The sequence below is a fragment of the Anopheles cruzii genome, chromosome 3 (assembly GCF_943734635.1).
Source record: "Anopheles cruzii chromosome 3, idAnoCruzAS_RS32_06, whole genome shotgun sequence".
In the NCBI taxonomy this organism is placed as follows: domain Eukaryota; kingdom Metazoa; phylum Arthropoda; class Insecta; order Diptera; family Culicidae; genus Anopheles; species Anopheles cruzii.
In genome coordinates this window covers 21,754,207-21,777,722 of record NC_069145.1, presented here as the reverse complement: position 1 = coordinate 21,777,722, position 23,516 = coordinate 21,754,207, and the positions used below count along the sequence as shown (strand labels likewise).

Sequence of the window (23,516 nt, the reverse complement as noted above, 5' to 3'; positions counted from 1 at the left end):
GAACCGGCACCGCGGTGGCACAGCCCAACACATTCCGTCGGCACAGCACAATTAACCAGTAAGTCATGGCCGACCGTTGTGCGCCACAAGTTCAGCTCAAGCACTCCGGCTACCTTTTTGCCACGTCGTCTGCGCCGTGGATGCTGTCCGCCGCCGTCGTCTTAAGGAACGGAAGCAAGGCAAAAAGCGGCGCCGCAAGTCTCTGTTTTTAGTGTACGCGCATTCGGCGCGCCGCCATTGTTGCCCCGTGCGTTATTTTCTCCCTCAGCCGAGACACTACCACAGAAGCCCAACGGGGGAAGGTCCGTTTCTTCAATTTATCGCTCCAGCCAGCGGCTAGGTCGTGTCATCAAGGTCGAAGGTCTCGTTGCGAGTTCTAAGTGCCTTGCCACATAAAATTGACTCTGCCGCTGTACCGCTCTGCCGGGTCTCGGATGCGCGCGCAAAACTCCGTCGCCGTGATAAGGAATGTTCCGGATCATTTTTTCTTTCGCGTTCGCACGGCGCGAAACTGTCGAGGGGGAAGATCTTGTTGGAAGGGGGTGATCATCGTCAAGTGAGGATCGGGGGGTGGTGTCGCTAGCCTGCTCACACGCCGCCATGCTTGAACAGCGATCGAGAGCCTGAAGCGCGCCGGATTGCGCTGTCCGCCAGTCGAGCGGTGGCTTGCGAACGAATCGGATCTGCGAGACGGCGGCTTCGTGTGTTGATCGCGATAGCGCACACAGAGGAACGCGTTTTACAACTTCCAGCGTCTACTAGCGAACGGGATATTCTGCCCAAGTTCCATCCCTTAGGCAGTGTGCACACACTGCAGTCAGGGTAGTTATTTGCGCCCAAACGGAAACCTCGGTGAAGCTCGTTGTTAGACTTAGAACTACGGTCCTAGTGTTGAAGAACCGACGAAAATTCGAACCTCCCGCCATAGGATCGGATGTCTATGGTACACTGTGTGAGCGCCATCTAACGGCCAATTAGCATACTGATTAGAGGGATTACTCTCCGTTTGGCGTGTTTTATGTCTTGGACCGGCTCGTCCGCGGAAGGTAGCTTATCAACCCGCCGCGGCGTGACGCAATCGTTCGGGGCGAATAAGCAGGAAGCGAGACGCGCACTTGCAAGTGCAGATCGTTAGATCGATTGCTGCGGAGAGCGCGAAATAGCGAGTCGCCGCCGGGGAGTGCTAAGTGTACGCACACTTGCTGCTAGACCCTTACGTAACCTCCGACGCCATCGGGGGAAGTTCTCCTGCCAGCGCCTGCCAGCACCTGCCAGGTTCCCGGGTTCACGGGGTTGGAAAACCTACAGGTCGCGCCATCGTACCGCCATCGGTCGACGCTGCGAGGGAACTGCCTTGGGTCGACGGGCTGTCACGCTACCACGTCCACGTCCGTAATTGGTTTAATTGAATTGGTTTGCATAAAACTTTCTACCGGTACGCCCCGGCAACGACGGCACATACTACTATCGAAGCGTGCAGTAAAGTGTCCAACAAAGTTCAGTTCGGTGAAACATCGCGAAGCGTCCACAGACGATAGTTGTTTGACTTGCGCTCGCGCTCCATTGGATAATCGACGCCTGGCGGAGAACGCGCTCGACACTGGCGAAAGTGAAAATCCTCACCTAACGCCCGGTCTAGAGTGACTTGTGGTGGGCTTCGAGAATAAAACGGCACCCACCAACGCCCCATGGAGATTTGGTTGGTTTGTTTGGGGCTGCTGTTGCGGTTGCTGAACGTGCTCCTGAAACCGATCGTCGCGTTCGTCGGCGGCTCCAAACGGACTGCCCACTTTCCGGAGATTCGCAATGATATGCTCAACATTCCGGCCGTGGATCTGGCCGAACGGATACGGAACAAGGAGGTAAGCCCGGTACCGGTTGGCCTTGGCCGTCGAAAGGAAACGGCAGCGCGATAGCGCGCTTCGTCTCTTGAGCCTGGCGGTGGCGAGTTCAATCAACCGAACAAACGCGCGAAGTGAGTGGTACTTCGAATATCTTGCCTGACCATCGTTCGGTGGCGGTCAAGTGCAGATGCCGACCTCGCGGGGTACGATGGGCAATTTTCAAGGGTCGCTTTATGCTCTGGTTGGTGGTTCCAGATGCTGAACGAGCTAGTGCACATTATGCTGTCCTTTTCTGCTGGCCTCACTCTGGCCCCGGTGTGTACACAGCAGAACCGGTAGTATAGTAATGGTAGCGACAAAGGCAAACAATCAAACAAACAACCGCGTCCGGGTGGTGTCTGAGGGGCCGACATGTATGTGATCATCTTTTGTGTGCTGTACATAGCGTAATTATGCGTGGCGTGCGAACGGATGCAAGTTGAGTCCGATTATCGCCGTTCAGCAATCCGGAACCGTAAGATCCTGCTGTGGCACCTACCGTTCACTGAAAGCAGTCATCACTTAAAAGGCATAGATTTTGGTAAAGCAAATGTCTATGCTGTTGTCTATTCACATCAAAGTGTATGCCAAATTCTACTTCGTTCTAAGAACCCAGACGTTGTTTGTTTATCAAGTTGGGTGCTAATGCCAACAAATATGCATGTTTTGCCAGACGCGGATAATTCCAAGCAATGAGAAGGTAACGCGTTTGATGGTCGCACACCACCGGAAAACACTACGAACTGCTTCCAAACACTTGGGTGGTGGGCAAAAACAACAAGTCAACCTGCGAAGTGTTTTGCTTAACACTACGCAGATAAGTGGATAAGAGTGGAACTTGTTCAGACATACCCCCGGCAGCCCTTGTGACCCCCCGTCCACACTTACAGCAAATGGGGAAAAATGTATGTAGGCCCAGCCAAATTCACTCATTTTTGTTGGACATCCGTGAGCTACTTTGAGTTGCCGTTGAGTTCCTCTTGCTTATCGGTTATTTGTACCGATTCGGGTTGAGAGGCCATATTTTTCAATTTGACAGTTGGTACGGGCAACTTTTTTCGATGTCCAAATTTTTGGACAGCATTTCGAGAGCGGATCAGATTATGACAAAGATGGCAATAGAAAGAGAAGGAAAGCATCATTCATTCAGCATAGGTTTATGCGTCGGGAGAATCGGGAACATAAAAAGATGGCAGTACCTGCGGATTGGGACTTCCCAGGTTGGCTGTTCATTCTTTAATACCTTGTTTTAAGATCAGGTAAATGAGTACAGGTCGCAAAAAAAAATTAATTAGTTTGCAGCCGACCGTTGAAAGGGTTAGACCATTTCGTGTGTGTTGAACCACAGTCCGTTAAAAACAGTAAGACCATATCTGTGAACGTAGTTTGGTGTAAGCGTCGGCTGACTAATTAGTTCAAATTGTCCTCGGAAAAGGTAAGTGTGAAATGCGGAAAATAATTTTGAGAACAATTTGCTGAAAAAAGAAATAATCGTTATTCATGTTATCCGCAGAAAAGAATGGCGAACGAGAGTGCAATGGATGGACCGGAGCGCGTGGTCTGCGAAGGCGAACGAGTGCTGTGGACACGTAAATTAATGTTCGATGTTATTGATGCTGTGAAGGAGGAACCACTGCTGTGGAACCCCAAGCACGTTGATTATAAACATCGTTCGAAGAAGAAGGCTGCGTTAAATCGAGTTGCTGTCCTGCTAAAGTTACCAGAGGAAGCGGTGCGCCGAAAATGGGAAGTGCTGAAAACCTCGTACCACAAAAACCGCCGGCAGCTGGAGAACCAGCCAGCAAGTACGATTAGATGGTTTGCCTTCGACAGGCTATCGTTTTTATCTCCTGCTGGAGAGGTTTGCGGAGCCTCGGAGGTAACGGACGACCCAGAAAACAATGAGGTAATTTTTTTAAACCAATTTTTTGTGTATTTAAACCAATAGTATGGGTATTTAACGAAAATAACGCGAATTTAGATGATCTCTCCTTCCGGTGAAGAAAAGTAATCTTTAAATTTATTCCTAATTTCATTAACATTACGTGGCACTTGTCGTGGCACACTTTGAAGTTCGAGCATTTCATTGGAATTTGCATCGTTTCGCCAGGAGCCAAGACAAACTTCGTCACCTTGAATTCTGTCCATAGTTCCAGGTGGACAGTAATGACTCCTCGATTCATTGTCTCTGCGCAAAAAATTATGCAGGACAATGCAGGCAATTACAACCTGTTTCGCTTTTGCCGGTTGTAATCCTATTGGGCTAGCGAAAACCCTAAACTTTGATGCCAAAATTCCAAAAACATTTTCAATAACGATTCGAGCTCTGCACAGCCGATAGTTATATGTTGATTCTGATTGGTCTGTTGGATGTCCGGGATAGGGCTTCAACAAATGCTTCGATAAAGCAAATGCTTTGTCGGCGACCAAGACGTATGGTGTTGCGATGGATTGTCCTGGCAGAGGCTCGTCCTCAGGTAGGCCGGCAGTATTTGCTGCGATGTTGTGGTGAAGAGCCGTCTGCCTAAAAACACCGCCGTCGGAAATCCTGCCCTGAGCTCCCACGTTGGCATATATTATGTTAAAATGAGCGTCTGCTATAACCATCATTACTATGCTAAAGCATTTTTTGTAGTTATAGTACTCGCTACCACTATGAATTGGTGCTAATATTTTAACATGTTTTCCATCCAATGCTCCCAAACAATGGGGGAAGTGCAATTTTCGCTGAAATTCTGCAGCAACAGCTTTCCATTCATGTTGAGATTTCGGTGTCTAGTTATCAATAGAAAAAAAATGATGTTAGTTGATATCAATATTAACCACATATAATATTTTTACAGAACATGGAAGCAACATCCGTGGGATCACAAACGTTGACGGCATCAGAAAGAGGCACCGTCATCCCACCCACACCCACGGCATATGAAACACGACGGCCACGAGAGGGCAATCGTTACGAAAGGGCATTTTTTGAAAAGCTATCAAAAGTGATTGAAGATGGCTTAAAGACGGACAACAACGCCACATGGGCCGATGTCCTGGGGTCGTACGTCTCCCTGGAGGTGAAGCGTGCTGGCGAACGGCCAGACACCGAAATGCGGCAGCTGCATAGAACGCTCATGCGTGTGATGGAGGAGTTCCGAGGAGAAGGCGAGATGTATGATACGGAGGCCATCAACAGTTCTTATTTGAGTGAATAAAACCCTCAAATAAACCAGTTTTGTGTATTTACTCTTAACATACAACATAAAATGACGATGACACTGAACACACACATTAAGTAAAGGAAATTGGTACAAACCTTAATAAACTGGCGGCATTTCATTTGTATGGCCGCGCAAACCTCAGGTACAATCCGGGAAATGATTTGCTTCGAAATTTTGAAGGTGTACTGTAAGCTGGCGTAGGAGTTTCCCGTCGCCAGGAAATGTAGTACAACAATCAACCGCATGTTCGGAGGAATAGTTTGGCGGCATGTTGTTTCATTCGCGGCAATTTCGGCACCAACCATTCCAAGAAGCACTTCAAAGTCTGTTGGGGTCATCCGAGTAAAATTGTGGAACCCTATCCCATCGTTCAGATACAGCTGGTCGATTAACCTTAATCCGTGTTGTGGACCCTCCGCGAAGAGCTCTCGCGTCCACCAACGTCGTGATACACGCTCAGCATCCAAATACTGAGCGTATTCAACAAGCACATACGCACCAACTAAACACAATTTACGCGATTTTGCTTTGAGTTTATGTTTTAAACAAGCCATTTAATTATGCGAATAAGCCTGTTCGCTGCAAAACTTGGCAACAGAATGAAATGGTGAACTGCCAAATTAAAAACATAAACAAACGAACTGTCATTTCACTCACTGGAGCTCACAGATTTGACGTCTAGAAATTGCTAGTGTGACAGCAAAAAGTTGGCCCAACTTGCTGCAAGTGTGGACGTAGGGTGACAGTGGCAGGCAGTAATTAGTCAGGCCTGCGGCAGGTTGCATACTACCTCACGACGCCGAGAAACGCTGACTCATGTGGAAACATTGACCTCATCAAACGCGGTTTGGCTTCTGCTCGGTGATACCCTGGACCGATCGGAAGCCACCGAATCGGATATCGAGACTCTGATGTCAGAGTTGAGTTCTAGAGGGTGTAATGTTTGTTGATCGCCTGAGACCACCGAAACGCTCCTGAAGTTGGCCCAAACCTGTTGGTTTGCTTTCGACAAGCTGCGAGGATTGGGCGAACCGAAACCACTGATGCTCTTCTGCTCGGACAAGGTCAAGAAGGTGCTTAGAAATTTTAGTATGAAATTTAACGAAGCTGTCGAACGAATGAGAAAAACATCTTTCTCGATCGACCAGTTTTGACTATCTTTGTGCCGAAGCGACAGGACAAACCAGTTTTCGGACCAGAACGTTTCCGTTAGCATGCTGAAAACGGTACGTGGATTGGTTGGAACTGTTACTTGCAAGGAAATATTTAACATCTGTCTGAAAATGGAAGATCCATAATTTACCACAATGATTCGTTCGATCGTAACCTTGCCTATGCGACATTTGCTGTATTGATGTTTCTGGATAAAACTTGTTTCGATCGTTGATGCATATTTGTAATAACAGATGTTTTTTCTTTAATTTAAATAAACGACGAAGCCGCTTTAAGTGGCTTGTCAAACACAAACATTTACGGCCTTGCATCCTGTAAATATGTACCGCATATTGTCAACGAAGTTACAGACGCCGTCCGACCGGAAGTTAACCCGAGGATTGTACACTCCCTAAACAAAGGGAAGATTTTCGTGAATTTTGAATTTGAAAGTGGAACTGACAGGCCCATCAATAGCTGGAGTTACAGCAGCGTTCCATTGTTTTCAACGAATCAACGATCCGCGCCCGCTGATGCCGGCTGGTTTGTAAATAAATGGGCTCCCAATGCGTTGTTGGGGGTCGTTGGGCGAGGAACTAAGCACGATCTACGAGCGCTTGGTGCGAAACGGCGGGGGTAATGGTGGCGCAAGTACGCGTCGATGAGTTAAATGGCCGAAACATGATACCCGTTTGCGTGACTGGCAACGCATAAGGTGACACTTTAAGCCATTGCGCCGGTGACGACATTCTGGCGTGGTTCAATCCAATACGGCCGAAGTCAGAAAGAGGGCTAACAATATACCAATAGAAATGTCGCGTTGGTAAACGTTCGATAATAATCAGACAAATACAGATAACAATCACACTTACTCACAATGATACTGTTGTAGGAACCGAGCTTCATAGTTTTTCAAATTGCTTTTAAAATGAACAGAGTGTAAAAATTGTATTTAAATGATGGCCTGTATATTCATCAATTTAAGTTGATTTATATCTCTCAGATGCTTTTGCCAAATAGTTCAACTAATTTAACTCAATTAGTTGGAGGCATATACATAGTTTGCAGAGGCTTAGAAAAGGCAATCAAAACAATTTGTTTAACCAAGTCTTGCGTTGTCGGTTCCCCGAGAGATAAAACCGATCATAAATCAAAACAACTTGAAGCCACAGGCTCTTTATGTTCATTTTTTTTTCAATTGTGAAATGAAGAAGCCATTTGTCATGCACTTGAAAGGTTCTCGTCGGACTCGTTTTTGAAAACGTACCGTCCAGTTATGCTACCACCACCACAGCACTCTAAACAGCTTCCACATCGTATATCAGGATTCTTGTGTTTTTTTTCGGCCGGCCTTTCAAGTGGAGTTGAGTCTAAATGCAAAAAAGCTCTCCAAACTTGTATCTATAAAATCCTTATTCCTCATTCTAAAGCTTACTACTCCCACAAAGTACCCTAACCTGCATAATACAGTTCGTATCGGTTGGATTTAGATAGCACAAGCAGGAAGTTGTGTCCCTGGGCAGTAATCAATCTTTTTCCGGCCTTCTGCCGCATTGTAGGCTTTGACCCACTGGCCACACGCGCGGTTTTCTAATCACGAGCCATTAGCGCTACCGATCAGGTATTGCGTGGTGGCCATGCCCAAGGAGCGGTGCAAAAAAGAAAACGATGTCACGAACACACAGCACCACTCACAGAGCACAGAGCCACAATTAAAACGATCCTCGCAATCGAGGTGAGGCCACTGTGCCTCCCTCGTCCATGGGAATGGGCAGTGATTTAGATTCGGCTCACACCGACAGGCTCGCTTGCCTTTGGCCGGAACTGATCGAGTGCGCCAACAGTCGTTTATGTTCCCCACGCTTCGTTGCAGCTCCGGTCCGAGGATGTCGTGCGAGCCTACATAGAGAGGATCCGCGAGGTTAACCCGCTGCTCAACGCGGTCGTCGAGGAGCGGTTCGAGGCCGCCATCGAGGAAGCGCGCAAAGCAGACACGCTGATTGCGGAGACGCAACCGATATGGCTGATCAAGAACTACCCGCTGTTGGGCGTCCCGTTCACGGTGAAAGAGTCCTGCGCGTTACGGGACGCCCCCATCACCGGTGGGTCGCTGGCTCGCAAGGGTCTGAAGGCGACGGCCGACGGTGAGGCGGTGGCCCATCTGCGGACGGCCGGCTGCATTCCACTGCTGGTATCCAACACACCCGAGTACTGCCTGAACTGGGAGTCGTACAACCACATCACCGGACGCACGCTCAACCCGCACGACAGCCGGCGGACTGCGGGCGGTTCGTCCGGCGGCGAAGGAGCACTAATCGGGGCCGGCGCCTCGTTGTTCGGTGTGGGCAGTGATGTTGCCGGTTCCATACGGTTACCGGCACACTTTAACGGAATCTTCGGCCATAAACCAACGGCGGGTGAGTATCCTGTGTCAACTCGGCCACTTGATGTTGGGTACTCATGCCCGTACACCCCAGGTGCAATCTCGATCCGGGGTCACTTCCCGATGTCGACCGACGAAAAGTTCGGCCGACTGCTGACGGTGGGGCCGATGTCACGGTACGCAAAAGATCTGCCGACCCTGCTGCACATCATGGCCGGCCCGGGTGCGGCCAAGCTGCGGCTCGGCGAGAGCGTCTACACGCGGGACATCCGCATCTTTTACGCCGAAGATATGGGCTTCAATCCTGGCCACCTGCCGGTCGACGACGACATCAAGATGGGGCTTTACCGTGCGGTACAGTACTTCAAGGGGCACGGCCTAGCCACCGAGCGGTTCGAGTTCGACAACATGCCCGAGGCCATGGAGCTGGCGTTCAGTGTGCTCCAGTCCCTCAGCGACGTCCCGAGCATCTTTCACAATCCCGCCAACCCGAAGGCACCGCACAGCCTGGGCGTGGAGTTGCTGCGCAGTGTCCTGGGGCGGTCCCAGTACACCCTCGCCGGTATCATGTTCTATGTGATATTCAGTCTGAAGAACTTTTTCACCTCCGACCGGCTGGACGCGTACCTCCAGAAGGCGGCCCAGATGCGGAAGCAAATGATCGTAAGTTTGAATCCCCCTTGTGTCAAGGATGCGACCGACTAACTTCATCTTCTCCGGCACAGGACACACTCGGCACCGATGGCGTGTTTCTGTTTCCCACCTTCCCGACCTCGGCCCTGCGGCACTATGAGTCGTTCGGTCACATCATGGGCGTCGGCTACACGATGCTGTTCAACGCCCTGGGCCTGCCGGCCACTCACGTGCCGCTCGGCTTCGATCGACACGGACTCCCGATCGGTATCCAGGTCGTGGCAGCCCCGTTCCAGGATCGACTCGGCCTGTGCATTGCCCGCGAACTGGAGGCGGCCTTCGGTGGGTGGAAGGCACCCAAATGAGGTCCTCCCAGAGCCGGCGTTAACTCTTAACCCCGCGGAAGCCAGAATGGGAACAGACCATTGGTGGTCAGAAGTTTAACTCGAATAAATTAAAATCTACTTTGCTGCGTTCTTTGCTGCGTTTAATTGTATTTGTGCGTGTGTGTGTTTCTTTCGTTGTTTTTTATTCCGCCATGACCGTGTGCCCTCTGCTTCGTCGGAGGCAGTTGGGGTGAATTATTTTCGGTCCGAAACGCCAACCGCTTGCTATCGCCCCAGCCGGCCGATAAGGACTGTGGCTTCGGCGATGTTCCACCGAGCTCCAGCCGTACCTTTGGTCTCGAGCCGGTTTTGCTGATAGTGTGAGCGGTGCCTCGATTGATAACACCTCGTCCCACCACGAGCCCCGTCTGATTCGATACCCGCCTTGACCGGCCACATATGAGGTGGCGTACCGCAAAGTCTAAACTCAGTTAGCTACCGCCTGCCTGCGATTGCAGGACCACACAAGGCAAACACCACACGGGGTTGTCAGATCGTCGCGTTCGCACAGGAGAAAGGTCACGCCCTTAGAGGTGCTAGATTATAATCGTGAGCTCGTTAGCTGCCCTACTTCCTGCTCGTTCGGCCCACACAGCCGCAGCCCTAGCAATCCAGTTCCGTCGTCGAAGTTGGCAGTGACGTGTTGCACTAGTGCGCGAGTGCATCGGCGCGAGTAGAAGTCACCCTCGGGTGGGTCGATCGCGCAGCCTTCGAGCGACGGGCGCTCAGTCGCGATGGAGCTACTACTAAAGCTAGTGGCGCTAGTGATGCGCCTGGTGAACCTGGTGCTCGGTGTATTCCTGGCGTGGATCGGAGGTCCGCCCCGGTCAGAACCGTTCCCGGTGATCCGGGACGAGGTGCTGCGCATTCCGGCCACCGATCTGGCCGAGCAGATTCGGAAACGCCAGCTGCGCTCGGTCAACGTGGTCCGGGCGTATGTACTGCGCATCCGCGAGGTGAACCCCCTGATCAATGCGGTGGTCGAGGAGCGGTTCGAGGCCGCCCTGGCCGAGGCGGCGGCTGCCGACGAACGGATTGCAGCCTGCGGTGACGATTCCGGGGCGCTTGAAGAGCTTGCCAAACGCCAACCGCTGCTCGGAGTGCCTATGACGGTGAAGGAAAGCTGCTCGGTCCAGGGACTGTCGCTGGCCGGGGGCGTGGTGCGCCGGCAGAACATAACGGCGACCGACGACGGCGAGGCCGTCCATCTGCTGCGCGAAGCCGGTGCCATCCCACTGCTCGTGTCCAACACACCCGAGTACTGTATGGGCTTCGAGGCGTACAACAATGTGACCGGCTGGACGCTGAACCCGTACGATCCGCGGCGCAGTGCGGCCGGTTCGTCCGGCGGCGAGGGGGCCCTCCTCGGGTCCGGCGCCTCCGTTTGCGGTGTCGGAAGCGATCTGGCCGGCTCGATCCGTATCCCGGCCCTGTTTTGCGGCGTTTTCGGTCACAAACCGTCGGCGGGTAAGTAGGATCCAAACATCAAAAGGGGCCGTAGGGTCTTTAGTGTTGTGAGTACTAATTTTTAACACTCCACTGGGGCATGTGACATCAGTGTACAATCTGAAACCACATTTATGAGCGGATCCTCCTGAATCATCGTTTGCCCATTACTATCACTGTACGCCGGGCTTTTGGCAATAATCCATCGTGTCCTACGTGTAATCCGATCCGATCTCGGACTGTGGCTCGGGAGGCTTTATGATAGATTATACTTTTTCATATTGGTAACATCAGTACCAAAGGTCGGCTCCACGACTCCAGGTTACGATAAGAATGTTCCAACGGGAAGCAAACGCCTTATCGGTTTGTGGTTGTCCAGTCTGGTGTATGATGTAAGATTGAAGCGAAAGGCGAATAGGCAACCCGTGGTTAGAGCCGGATCTAGATGCACTTTGACACGGGACGAGCTTCTGCTATCGATGTTGGCGTACACGATCACGAACCACTTACAATCGCGTGAGGCAATCCTAGGAACAAATTTCTAACCCCAGACGAATCGGTTTGAAACAATTGATATTTTCATGTAAATCCAAATGTGATGATGCTTCAAAAGTTGATTCTTGTTACTAAATCTGCATATGGTAACCATATTGTTGATCAAGAGAGGCAACCAACAGGCTATTTGTATTTGCCGAATGTTTTCAAACATGTTGGGGTCGGCAGCTGCTATACATTTGAAAAATTAACTTCAAATCGTCAGGAACCTCTTAAAGAGTTCGTTGGAGTTAGCTAACAGATATTTTTAATTTCAGCATTCATGAACATTTTGCTAAACATTTTTTTATCATCACCGGAAACTAATTTTTCATATTTTGGGCCGAATTCTTACAATAAATCGAAGCCGTGGGGGCCATATTAAAAGACGTGTTTTATATCAATAATTTTACTTACGTCTTACGTAGTATTTTACTGTACTGTTTTACTTTAGTATTTTACTGTCATGTTACGAACGTCAATAAATTTGATGTGTTCCCATTCACAAATGCGATTATTTGATCGAGCATGTCTCTATTTGAAAATTTTACAGGATTGGTGTCTATCAAGGGGCATATGCCGGTATGCGGCGACTCTCATTTCGACCAGTACCTTGTTCTTGGACCAATGTGCCGCTACGCCAAGGATCTGCCACTCTTGCTGGAGGTGATGAGTGGACCGAACGCCAGCAAACTGCGTCTAAGCGAACCGGTCGATGTAGAGAAGCTGAAAGTATACTACCCACAAAAGCTAGACCTGAACGTCAATGCCGTTCCGATTGCTCCCGAAATTCGCGAATCTCTCCGAAGCGCGGTGAAGTACTTCCAGAACAAGGGCATCTACTCGGAGACGATTAATTTTCAGCACTTCTGCGATAGCATGCAGCTGGCCTCGACCGAGCTGCAGACGCTGCAGGACATGCCCAGCGTATTTTCCAGCGCCAAACCGAACCTGCTGTGGGAGTTGGTGAAGGTTATGACACGTCAGTCGGAGCACACGTTCGCAGCCATATTTATGTACTGTATAACGGCTACTAAAGGTGCTGTTAACGAAGCGCAGCGCAAAAAGTACCTCCGTATGTCTGCCGAGCTGAAGAAGGACATGACGGTAAGCATTGGGGGCCATTTGTCACAACCGAAGTACACCATATCTTAATTTTCCGTGTTGCAGGATAAACTAGGCACCGACGGTGTCTTTTTGATGCCATCCTTTCCGAGGCCCGCCTTGCGGCATCACGAATCATTTGGCCATGTCACTGGTTTCATGTATACGATGATCATCAATGCACTAGGACTTCCGGCTACGCAGGTGCCGCTAGGATTCAACCGCGACGGACTGCCGGTCGGTATCCAGGTTGTGGCAGGCCCGAACCAGGATCGTCTCTGCATGCGTGTGGCACAGGAACTGGAAAAGGCCTTCGGTGGATGGCAGCCACCGAAGTAGGAGTCACGCATTCACGTCGTAAATAGCATGTTTTTTGAAAACACTAAAGCGTTGAGAGAAGAATGACAGAATAGCAACGAAAGCATTTATGGACACGGACCGACCGACCGACCGTCAGCGACATTTGAAATCATTTTTATGCTTCCGACCGGAACACTTGAACTCTCTTATGATACAGACTGGGCTACGTCAGACTGGGCTACAGACATTATTTGCATTGCGGACTTCGCCAAGGCATTACTATCGAGCTTTCTTGTGAAATATCGTCCCAGATAAATGACGAAAATTTGTTTTTGCTAAAATATGTATTTTGTATATCAAGTTATGCGTAATAAACAAAAGTAAGTAATGAACAAAAATAAATTGAAATAAAACAATACTATGGCTACTTTCTTTTCTCAAAGATAAGAAAACGATAATCTTAGCTCCATGCCCCTGCTGTTTTAGTATGTTGGTTTAAACGCCAAACCGATGTCAAAAAGAAATGCGAATCTTGCTATACTTTCAACCTGCCTCAATGCAAACCGAACACGCAGTCGCTATGTCGGCGTTGAAATTAGACTTGTAAGGATTCCCTCCGTTGAACGAGTACCGTTGAGGCACGGATAACCAGCGCACTTCCACAAACGCACCATTGGCCAACCGTCACCAGTCACCGAACTCAGCGAAGCCTCATTAAGCAGGAAGACCGGGTTAACGGTGGCACAGCAGTATGGCCGTGCCTACCGTGCGCTCTAGTCATGGCCTCAAGAAGTTATAGGTCGTCCGATCAGCGACTGCACAGGCAGTGGGAACGGTGTGAGGCAAGTGGTGATGGCTCGCGCCAGTTGTCCCTCTTCTTTGCCACCCTGTGTGTGATCGATCTGTTCGGAGTGTTCCCGATCGTGGCGCTACCGAAGTCAATCATCTCCTGCGGCCTCTACGGGGTGCCACTGGTGTTGTTCGTCCTGACGCTCCAAATTTACACCGCCGTCGTGTTGGGGCGCTGCTGGACGATTGCCGAACAACTGGATCCGTCGATAGTGGCCAAAAATCGGTATCCGTATGCGGCCATAGCCGAGTTCACCTACGGCAAGCGGATGAGCGTGTTCGTGACGGTGCTGCTTGACCTGACAGTGTTCGGTGGGGGCATACCGAACCTGCTGGTGGCCGCCCAAAATCTTCAACTACTCGGCGTGCGCATCAGCGACGACTCGTTCCAGCTGTCGTTCTGCTACTGGCTGATCATTATCGGACTGTTCCTCTGTCCCATCATGTGGTTAGGAAGCCCCAAAAACATGCGCACTCTTGCCAGTGTGTCCGTGATCGTGTGCACTAGTGTGGCCATCCTGACGTGGATTTCGATAGGAGAAGATCAATCATCCGCGTCCGGCGCAAACGATTTTAGACCATTCAGTGGAATCGGCCTTGGTTTGCCTCCGGTTGTGCAGTTGCTGAAAGCGTACGGTATTATTGCCTTTCAGTTCGATATCCATCCGATGTTGTTGACTATTCAGGTTGACATGCAACACAAACGGCAGATCGGAAAGGCAGTGCTGTATGGTATCCTTGTGACATGCTCATTGTCCGCTGTTACAACACTGCTGACGGCTTATCGCTACGGAATGGACACCACGAGTAACGTGCTGCAGATATTACCTCGTAGCTGGTCGCTGTATATGACCATCCTGTTGGTAACGTTACAGCTATGCCTTTCTAGTGCGGTTGGAAACTCTGCCTTGTTCCAGCACATTGAAGATGTTTTAGGTGCCTCCAGAGGTAAGGAACGGAAAGTTGGAGAAAACCGCATCAATAAGAAACTAATTCCAAACGTTTTTCTTGCTTAAGATTTCACCATCAAACGCTGCATTATACGGTCTGTGCTTGTGTGGTGCGCTGTGCTCATCGCAGAAATACTACCGCGATTCGATCTGGTGATGGGAATCATCGGGGGAACCCTTACCGGTCCCCTGATATTCATACTGCCGCCTTTATTCTACCAGCGGATGCTGGAATTGGAACGAACCTACAGCCAGGAATTGAAGCGATCGTATTCATCCGGCTCGTCAGAATTTTCCGAAGAGTTGCGTACCAGCCACACGGACCTGGATGACGACGTTTTGTACTCTGAGCGCCTAAGTTGGTACGGATCCATAGGATCGATAGGGTCAGAATCAATTACAAAACTTCGTTCCGTAATCGGCGATTGTACCGCTTGGATGCGTGCCCAAATAACGCGGCTCTACCATGTCATGTATAGCGACTGCATTCTCGCTGGCTCGGTAATAGTCTTTGGGATTGCCGCCACCTTGGCATCAACGTATTACAATATGTTCGATGTCCGGGAATCACAGTTGTGGTTCTCGTGTCTAAGCGGCTGGAGACGATGAAAGGATTCGCACATCCTCTTCAGTAACAACGATATTATTACGAAGGACACACCAATAGAATAAGCTATGATTTTAAGAAATATACACAAACGATCAAATCAAAATAAATGGACCGTAACTTATATCGTAGTATATTCGAAATATTTCGCGAAATGGTGAAATATATCACATCACCGTTGAAAAGCGCTATGCCAGAAAATGTCAATCATCCTCGAGCGAAATACCAAACAAATAACAGAGGCAATGTCAACATTAGCAACACGCGGTGTTTTCGAGATCAAGTGCATGCCGATAATTCGATATTAAAATATCCTGAAGAACAATAGGAAATACTGCTCGAGCACAAACACGATGGATCCCGGTTTCTGCCCGGACTGCGGCACGATTTTGCCACTACTGCGAATGGCTAAGACGGTTTTCTGTTACAGCTGCCACAGTGAATACGATGCTTCGGGTAAGCAATATATAGATTTTATTTAACTTGTTGCATTTGTCACAGTATTTTTTACTATCTCTTCACAGCGTTCGGTACTATGGAAGTAGAATATACGATTCCTTTCAATTCTTATGAAAATAAAAAATCTGATCAAGCAGAACGAACGGCGGACGAAGAAGCCGACGGACCAATTGTGAATAGACAGTGTCCCAAGTGTGGAAACGATCAGATGTCGTACGCTACGTTACAACTTCGTTCTGCAGACGAAGGACAAACCGTGTTTTTCACATGCACAAAATGCAAGTGAGTATGGATTTTACCGGCATGGTGGAAACTTGTTTATGGGTTATTTGAATTTTGGTTTGTTTTGTTTTTAGGTTCAAAACTTCGGAAAATTCTTAAGATGTTGTTAATAAACTGCTTTTGCTCATAAACTTAGCTACTGAAAAAAAACATTTTAACCTTTACGATGACCGATAACCCGTGGGTGAAGTAGATAGAGCGAGCTCTGTAACTGACATTTCGCCCGAAGCCGGCTAGCGATTTTCGCCCGTGCAGGGCGAAGATATTGAAAAGGAAGCCGTCATTCGAAACTCGTCATTTTATTCTGTCGCTCCAAGCGTGTGGTTGTAAAGTGCGTGAGTGCGTTCATTTGCCAGGATATTGGGAAAGCAGCATCGATTTGTGGAGTGTTTTCTGCACATCATTTTGTGACTTGTACGCTTATTAACGATACGGTGCCATTGTTGGTGTGATTAGTGCGTGTTTGGTGGTACAAAATTGATTATCTACCAGCAAGCATGAGCGACAAACAGGACCCTCAAAATGGCGATCACCAGAATGGTCGCAATGACGATGATGTAAGTAGCAGGCAAAACGACTGCTTGGTTGTTAACTATATTGGAACAAAAAGATCCGTCACTTGTTAGAATGTTTCACAAACCATTAAATAGATGAAATTTTGTAATAAATACTCTAATACTTGGCGTGCGCTTGTTGAAATAAATGCTTCTCTGCAATTTACAAAGTGCGTTAGACGCCATGTTGAATTTAGTGAAAATAACGCTCTCAAGCGGCGGCAGGTCTATGGTTGTCTCTTTCCTTGCGATTAACAGCGAAGTTTTCTCTTTCTCACTGAAAGAGGCGAAGAAAATTTGGCTGACTGAGCAAATACAGCGAAGCCGGTATTCTGGTTTTCGGAGCATGTCGTTATACATTTTAGAAATGAAAAGACAAAAGATGCATTATTTATTACTCTGACTTGATATAAATGAATGGTTTGTTTTGTATCCTTCTTTTTTTCAATACTACGTCTCCTAACCCTTCAATGCATTCATCACGGTAGGCTGAAGTGCACTCCAACGTTAATGCGCAGTTGAATATAATTACAAATATCCTGTTACACTGCTTTGAAGCCATACTTTTTATGTGATAAGATGAAGCCATACAACGCAGAGACCATATTTGTACGGGACCAAGCCTTGCTTCTACGCAGGTTCAATGTTCCGAGAAGTGATAACTGAGCGGGCGAGCTGAATTATCATTTTTCGCCCTGGAAAGATGCTTTTTCAAGGTGCGCATGAAATGTATTCGGCAATGTCGTGAACGCGTGAATTCGTGGGTTTTTTTGATACGTGTCATATGATAAGAGTGTTCAAAAATAGCTTCGATCTTCGATTTGTTTGTTTTATGATGAGCTAACGTGTCAATCTACTTTCTTTTCTGTTTTAGGAAATCCGAGAACCGGAACACCTTCGGAAGCTATTCATTGGTGGACTTGATTACCGTACTACTGACGATACGCTGAAAGCGTACTTTGAAAAATGGGGGAAGGTAGTCGATGTAGTCGTCATGAAGGACCCGAAAACGAAACGTAGCCGCGGTTTCGGTTTTATTACCTACTCGAAGTCGTACATGATCGACGATGCCCAAGCCAACCGTCCGCACAAAATCGATGGGCGTGTTGTGGAACCCAAGCGCGCAGTACCCCGGCAGGACATTAACCGACCGGAGGCTGGATCGTCGGTTAAGAAGCTCTTCGTAGGCGGTCTTCGGGACGATTTCGATGAGGAGCATCTTCGAGAATACTTTTCTAAGTACGGCAACGTCATCTCGGCCTGCATTGTCACGGATAAAGATAATGGCAAGAAGCGTGGGTTCGGGTTCGTAGAGTTTGACGACTACGATCCGGTTGATAAAATAATCCGTAAGTACCTATGTGAGCATTGGTTTTTATAAATTCGACTTCTGTTTGGATTTGATTAGTTTGCTTGTGTACGCTACTCAGCTCCGGATTGTTCTTTGGCTCATTGGGATTCTCCTCTGTAATCGTTTCCTATCTGTTTTGTTATGATGTCATGAGTCGATGATTCGATGATCTTGTTTTATCTTTCGCAGTGCAAAAAAGTCACACGATCCAGAATAAGTTGCTAGATGTGAAGAAGGCTCTACCAAAGCAGGACATGGATCGGTACAAGAACGATATGGGCCGCGGTGGTGGCGGCGGTGGCGGTGGTGCCTGGGGCAACCAGCGCGGAAGTGGTGGTGGTGGGTGGAACAACCAGCGAGGCGGTGGTGGTGGCGGTTGGGGCAACCAGCGAGGTGGCGGGGCAAGCGAATGGAACAGTGGTGGGTTCAATAGTGGTGGCGGTTTCAACAATGGCGGCTTCAATAATGGCGGCAACCAATGGAACAACGGCGGTGGCAATCCATGGGACAATGGATGTGGCTCACAGGGCCAGGGCGGTTGGGGCAACAATAGTGGAAACTGGGGAGGGAACAGCAGTGGTGGTGGGGGATGGGGAGGAAACGAATTTGGGAATAACTATCAACAAGGATACAACGCTGGTCCCGTCCGTGCTGGTGGCAATTTTAATCAGCGAGCGGCGCCCTACGGTACCGACGGTAGCTATTATGGCACGTACTAGTCGAAGGCTAACCGTTTAACTTGCGTTTCCAGGCAATCAAGGTGCGGGTGGCAGCGGTTACAGTGGCAACGGGAAGTACGGAAGTAACCGTACATATTGATAAGTGGAAGAGGAAGAAGATGAATGATGATGATGATGATGATGATGATTATAATAAGGAGATCAATCGGATCAAAAGAGATTGAAAGTAAGGAATACGTTCTCTCTACCTTCACAACTAGAGTGTGTTGTACTCATTTTTGAAACTAAAATTGCTCTTACCACCTTTTTGCTACTTGTTGCGTGGACACATATCAAACGATCGATCGTGTTCCACACTCACACCATCCTGTGTTTGTTGTTCTCCGCTACGACCATTGTTATTCGCCCACCACTACCGTTCGTGTCCTTAACGAAATGCCTTACACCAACCACCACCAAACCACCGCCATCCACTCGTTTGTTCTACTCTCCATCGACAGCCCGACATCCCGGCAGGTAACTATATTAAACATTACCGTATTTTTCGCTTCCTGTGTGAATATTTCCCCATACGGCTCCATTTTGGTTTACAATTTTAGCCGTGTATCTCTTGCTGTACCCATTGTGCGATTATTATTACTTTGTTCATCTCAAGTTCACACCCACCATCCACGCGATTACGAGTGTGCCACCAGTGATTGTGTTGGATTATTTAATTATATGATCGTTGGGAATGCGGGATGGGTCGGGTTTTTAAACCAAATGAGAATTCGTTTTCCTCTTTGGTACTAACGAAGGTAAACGATCTTTTTCGGAATGGTTCATCAATCGAAATTACGGTATCTTTCGTTCGGTCGATCGGTTGCTTTCCAGGTGGAAGTGGGTGGTCCACAGTGTAGCGAGATGTATTTTCTGTCCGATATGCTGTTGCACCGTTTGGCGCCAATGCGTTATAGGCGTTTATGAATGATTCTACATTTTGTTGTGGTATGTCCTGATCGTTTTGTAAGATTTATTTTGTCCCATTCTCCCCTACTTCTATTCGATATTACACACACCTACATTTGAACACACACACATTGTGTCAGATTCTGTTGTTTTTTTTTAGCAAATCTACGACATTTAGGTAGCTTTCTTCTCCGATTGATTTATTGATCGTGGTTCACCAATCTAATGCAATCCATCTGTGTTTCTCTTCATTCTTATTAGGTACAATAAAGGTTTTAGAAAATGATAGCTAAAACGTAACATTGCAAAACTAAACACAGTAACTGAGGAAACCGCAGGATTGTCAGTAATGATGGCAGTGACAGAAGAAGATTCATTGCGAAGGGCATTCGGGAGACAGTGAAGGAAGGAAACAGTCATTCGTGGTAGACCGCAGCAGCACAGAGAACAACAGGCACAAGGATTGCAGGCGCGTGTCATCGTGCGCAAGTGGCACGGAGGCAGAAGGAACTTGTCTTGCGAGGAATCATGCATAGTGCATGGAAAGAGTGTCTCGTGCACAAGTAACAAGAATGCGATTCCTAGACAGATCATAAACCAGCAGCAGCAGCGCCTACTACAGCTTCACCCACTACTACTCCCTCTTCAGTTTGAACGGTTTTCATCTCACGACAAGGTCAGAAGGTGCCGAAGAGGTCTTAACAAAAATTCACCACACAACCGTAAAACCAACCGAGCGTGACAGTGGAAGGAAAAAAAGATCTTTCAGCGAATAATTTTTGTCTTTTCAATGATAGGAAACATGCATTTGAGAATGTTGCCGATACTGATAGTACATGTTGAAAGTAGTAAGTTGCCTGACTTGCAATGCTTCGTTCGGCGGCAAAGGAATGTAGCCTCACCTCGGTGTATAACCATTACGGGTTTCGTTCCCATCCCTTCCGTTAGCTTTGTATTAGAATGCTTTATATTGTTGACAACCCCTCAATAGATTCCTGGATTATCTAAGCACGGTCCAAATCGGTTTTGTATCTGAAAAAAACATTGACTTTTAAAATCATGAACGATAGAGAGGTAGAGAACGTGAGCGAAGAGAAAGAAAGAAAAAGAGAACTTATCAATCCGTCTGTTACTTGTAAACCGCTACAGAAGGACTACCCATCTCCTCCTTGCACGTTTGCGGTCAAACTGAGAAACAATTAGCAAGTAATAATGCTATACTTATTGGGTAATACTGAGTGGATAAGGGGAAAACTAGCGAGTAGTGTGTGCAAGAGACCTGAAAACATTTCTAATTACACATTACAATTTCCATAGGATCTAGGACAAGTTTTTATAATTATCATTACCCAAAGCAAAAAAATAGTACCCAAACTACGTGCTCACGGCACGTGAGCACAAGTGTGTAGATCAGTGTGAGATGAGACGAGGCAAAACTTTCGATTCGCCAGTAAAACCATACTCCCGAAGCAATGGGGTACGGCTTAATCTACCGCAGTAACACCCGAGGAAGTTAGGCATCAAAACTTATTTTCTCACCTTTCTTTTCGTCAAACCGATAGCAAAACTCTGATAGCTGATAACACAGTGTGCAAATGCAAAGTGTTTTAAGTAGCAATTTGTTTGTAGCAGAAAATAAATATTACAAACATTCAGTTACATAGTTCAGGACAAAATATTGCAGGATCAGGCTTTATTAATTTAGAAGAAAAGATGTCAGGAACGGACGAGTAGGGCTGTACAGACAGTCGGTCTTCAAATTCTCATTTTTTTGGAATGTATATAGATATGTGTTTTTGTAAGTTTCCAAATGTGTTTCATTTCATCTACTACTACTGATAGTGGCAATTGTGACGTAGACGAATTACTTTTCTTTTGTATTTTGACTTGTGGAGTGTAAGAATGTGAGCGTCTAAGGGTATCAATGAAACAAATAATGCACTTGCAAACTCGTCTCAGTTTTCAGTTATTATGTGTTGTTTTGTGGTACTAGCGTTCTGAAATTTTGTACGTGGACCTCTTCACACTGTGGAAATTCAAGAAAAGAACATTTTTTGAAAATAGTAATTGTTTTGTTTACCGTACAATAATAACACTGTCAGAGAGAATCGTTAGAGTTTTCTTTTTTTATTGATGAATATTATTTTACCTAAATCAAAAATGAAAACCACTCCTCTCTAACGGTTCACTAATTAAACAGTAGAATTTATTGGAGCTATGTCGGCAGTACGATAATACGAAAATAAAGAAGACAGTAATTCAAGTCACAGTATAAAGATCAATAAATCAGACAAAGAGCGAGCAGTTTCATTTTATGTATAATATTGTATTCCTCTAATATTCGTCGATTTTTGTCGAGCTTCAGATTGTTGGTTTTCTCAATAGTTTCGACCGCAGAATAATCAGAACTCCTACAGAGAAGCAGGATCGGTTCGCAGTGAAAGGAGAAAAAAGAAGACGGACGACTTTGAGAAAAGAAGACACAGCATTACACGATGACAGACTGCGGAAGGGGACCCCCATGAGTTATCAAAGTACAAAAAGGAAGAATGCAAGGAGGTCCATAATGTAGTCAAGAACTGTGCTTCGCCGGTGGTATAGCGTTTTTGGTGTGTAGTGGCTTCATTAGAAGGAACGGGAGAGTTTTCCGTTTAGATATTTTCCGCATTCGCTGCTGCAACGTTGGTTGAAGGTTTGTAAGAGTGTAACCATTGAAGGGAACAGAGAGACTCACTGTGCTCCCAGGCCCTTAGTGCAGGTGTAGTGACGATCGGTTTGGCGAGTTCGGTAGGTTCTGGCTTCCTCCAATTGGTTAACCATTTCAACACAAGTTTTCACAGGATACGACGGCATTTTCTCGAGAGCATTTTTAGACTGGAGGCATGAATGAATGAGTGCGCTGTGGTCATGAAAGATGATAATGTGTGGATGCTAATAGTAGATGCTAGTAGAATTATTTTGACTTGTCTACTCTTGCCGTGTTATACTATTTCCTTTGAGTCACTGTTTTACTTCCATGATTCTACAAACAAAGAAGCATCATCATTGGGCCAGCGGCGGGCTAACACTGCTGATTGCTTCACTTTGGTTAACAAACTCTTCAGATGTTAAACCCTTGTCAAATGAGATGCAAATCTTAATAAGCTACCGCAATTTGGGTGCAATAGTTAGTTAGTAAGTCAAAATTGTGGTATTAGTTTTTGTGTTGACAATTAATCTCTTTCTAGCTTATGTTTCATCATTTAAACCTATGTTTAGTTCACTTTTTGTTGTATTGGGGGGCAAGTTTCAAAGGATTTTTCGAATCTTTCATATGAATATGATTAAATGTATACATGATCCAGCATCTAGGTACTCACGATCTACCGCACAGAAGCCGCTGCTTGGAAATTGTAAGTAGAATAATTATTCGGTTTTTTCGTAAATTAGGAATTCAAAGGTGTTTCGTTGCCTGAAGACACTATGCTCCGTCCTTTGGGTGATTGGAGCGTAATGGTAAGTTTATGCCACCGTATCCTTCCTCAGGTTTTCCCAATAACAACACCATCTTAGTACTGGCAGTTTAATTCCACATCATTAAACTAATGTTGACTAACAGTATCGAAAAATATTATAGTGATATGATGAATGAGAAGTTTCAAATAAAACGTTTTGAAATAACAAAATACCAATTTGTCAATTTTCTATTCATTATGGAGTCTATACATCTAACATCCGAAGATTTTCCTTTTGACACGTGATTTCAGGTATGCGCACCATCCGCTGGGTCACTGATTAGTTGATCCTTGTCGAAAAATTCTCCTTGC

General features: G+C 47.1%; 5 protein-coding genes across 6 annotated transcripts; all 5 read left to right on the top strand.

Annotated features, from left to right (window-relative positions):
• The first annotated feature begins 1,521 nt into the window (after nucleotides 1–1,521).
• On the top strand, nucleotides 1,522–9,678 carry LOC128272437 (fatty-acid amide hydrolase 2-B-like). Its single transcript, XM_053010247.1, has 4 exons — nucleotides 1,522–1,862; nucleotides 8,118–8,661; nucleotides 8,722–9,290; nucleotides 9,353–9,678. The coding sequence occupies exons 1-4, from the start codon at nucleotides 1,689–1,691 to the stop codon at nucleotides 9,623–9,625; spliced, it is 1,560 nt and encodes a 519-aa protein (XP_052866207.1). The 5' UTR covers nucleotides 1,522–1,688; the 3' UTR covers nucleotides 9,626–9,678.
• A 702-nt stretch (nucleotides 9,679–10,380) lies between these two features.
• Nucleotides 10,381–13,417, top strand: LOC128272162 (fatty-acid amide hydrolase 2-B-like). Its single transcript, XM_053009919.1, has 3 exons — nucleotides 10,381–11,113; nucleotides 12,180–12,733; nucleotides 12,797–13,417. The coding sequence occupies exons 1-3, from the start codon at nucleotides 10,381–10,383 to the stop codon at nucleotides 13,067–13,069; spliced, it is 1,560 nt and encodes a 519-aa protein (XP_052865879.1). The 3' UTR covers nucleotides 13,070–13,417.
• A 392-nt stretch (nucleotides 13,418–13,809) lies between these two features.
• On the top strand, nucleotides 13,810–15,438 carry LOC128270050 (uncharacterized). The gene is made up of 2 exons (XM_053007452.1): nucleotides 13,810–14,827; nucleotides 14,897–15,438. The coding sequence occupies exons 1-2, from the start codon at nucleotides 13,810–13,812 to the stop codon at nucleotides 15,436–15,438; spliced, it is 1,560 nt and encodes a 519-aa protein (XP_052863412.1).
• Nucleotides 15,439–15,690: 252 nt separating this feature from the next.
• LOC128273810 (DNA-directed RNA polymerase I subunit RPA12) lies at nucleotides 15,691–16,312 on the top strand. The gene is made up of 3 exons (XM_053011855.1): nucleotides 15,691–15,892; nucleotides 15,961–16,177; nucleotides 16,252–16,312. Exons 1-3 carry the CDS (start codon nucleotides 15,790–15,792, stop codon nucleotides 16,274–16,276), a joined length of 345 nt encoding a protein of 114 aa, XP_052867815.1. The 5' UTR covers nucleotides 15,691–15,789; the 3' UTR covers nucleotides 16,277–16,312.
• A 189-nt stretch (nucleotides 16,313–16,501) lies between these two features.
• Nucleotides 16,502–21,973, top strand: LOC128275093 (heterogeneous nuclear ribonucleoprotein 87F-like). Of its 2 annotated transcripts, none has more exons than XM_053013481.1 (5): nucleotides 16,502–16,734; nucleotides 17,606–18,080; nucleotides 18,272–18,769; nucleotides 18,834–18,988; nucleotides 19,972–21,973. In XM_053013481.1, exons 1-4 carry the CDS (start codon nucleotides 16,675–16,677, stop codon nucleotides 18,899–18,901), a joined length of 1,101 nt encoding a protein of 366 aa, XP_052869441.1. In that variant the 5' UTR covers nucleotides 16,502–16,674; the 3' UTR covers nucleotides 18,902–18,988; nucleotides 19,972–21,973. The 2 variants fall into 2 exon arrangements, with proteins under 2 accessions (XP_052869441.1, XP_052869440.1); XM_053013480.1 differs by having other exon boundaries at nucleotides 18,834–19,278.
• Nucleotides 21,974–23,516: the final 1,543 nt, after the last annotated feature.

Coding starts and splice junctions, on each gene's coding strand:
- LOC128272437 (XM_053010247.1), top strand. CDS start 1,689: ATGGAGATTTGGTTGGTTTGTTTGGGGCTGCTGTTGCGGTTGCTGAAC. Junction 1,863..8,117: donor AACGGATACGGAACAAGGAG/GTAAGCCCGGTA, acceptor GCTTCGTTGCAG/CTCCGGTCCGAGGATGTCGT. Junction 9,291..9,352: donor AGATGCGGAAGCAAATGATC/GTAAGTTTGAAT, acceptor TCTCCGGCACAG/GACACACTCGGCACCGATGG.
- LOC128272162 (XM_053009919.1), top strand. CDS start 10,381: ATGGAGCTACTACTAAAGCTAGTGGCGCTAGTGATGCGCCTGGTGAAC. Junction 11,114..12,179: donor CGGTCACAAACCGTCGGCGG/GTAAGTAGGATC, acceptor AAAATTTTACAG/GATTGGTGTCTATCAAGGGG. Junction 12,734..12,796: donor AGCTGAAGAAGGACATGACG/GTAAGCATTGGG, acceptor TCCGTGTTGCAG/GATAAACTAGGCACCGACGG.
- LOC128270050 (XM_053007452.1), top strand. CDS start 13,810: ATGGCCTCAAGAAGTTATAGGTCGTCCGATCAGCGACTGCACAGGCAG. Junction 14,828..14,896: donor TGTTTTAGGTGCCTCCAGAG/GTAAGGAACGGA, acceptor TTCTTGCTTAAG/ATTTCACCATCAAACGCTGC.
- LOC128273810 (XM_053011855.1), top strand. CDS start 15,790: ATGGATCCCGGTTTCTGCCCGGACTGCGGCACGATTTTGCCACTACTG. Junction 15,893..15,960: donor CAGTGAATACGATGCTTCGG/GTAAGCAATATA, acceptor ATCTCTTCACAG/CGTTCGGTACTATGGAAGTA. Junction 16,178..16,251: donor TTCACATGCACAAAATGCAA/GTGAGTATGGAT, acceptor TTTTGTTTTTAG/GTTCAAAACTTCGGAAAATT.
- LOC128275093 (XM_053013481.1), top strand. CDS start 16,675: ATGAGCGACAAACAGGACCCTCAAAATGGCGATCACCAGAATGGTCGC. Junction 16,735..17,605: donor ATGGTCGCAATGACGATGAT/GTAAGTAGCAGG, acceptor TTTCTGTTTTAG/GAAATCCGAGAACCGGAACA. Junction 18,081..18,271: donor TCCGGTTGATAAAATAATCC/GTAAGTACCTAT, acceptor TATCTTTCGCAG/TGCAAAAAAGTCACACGATC.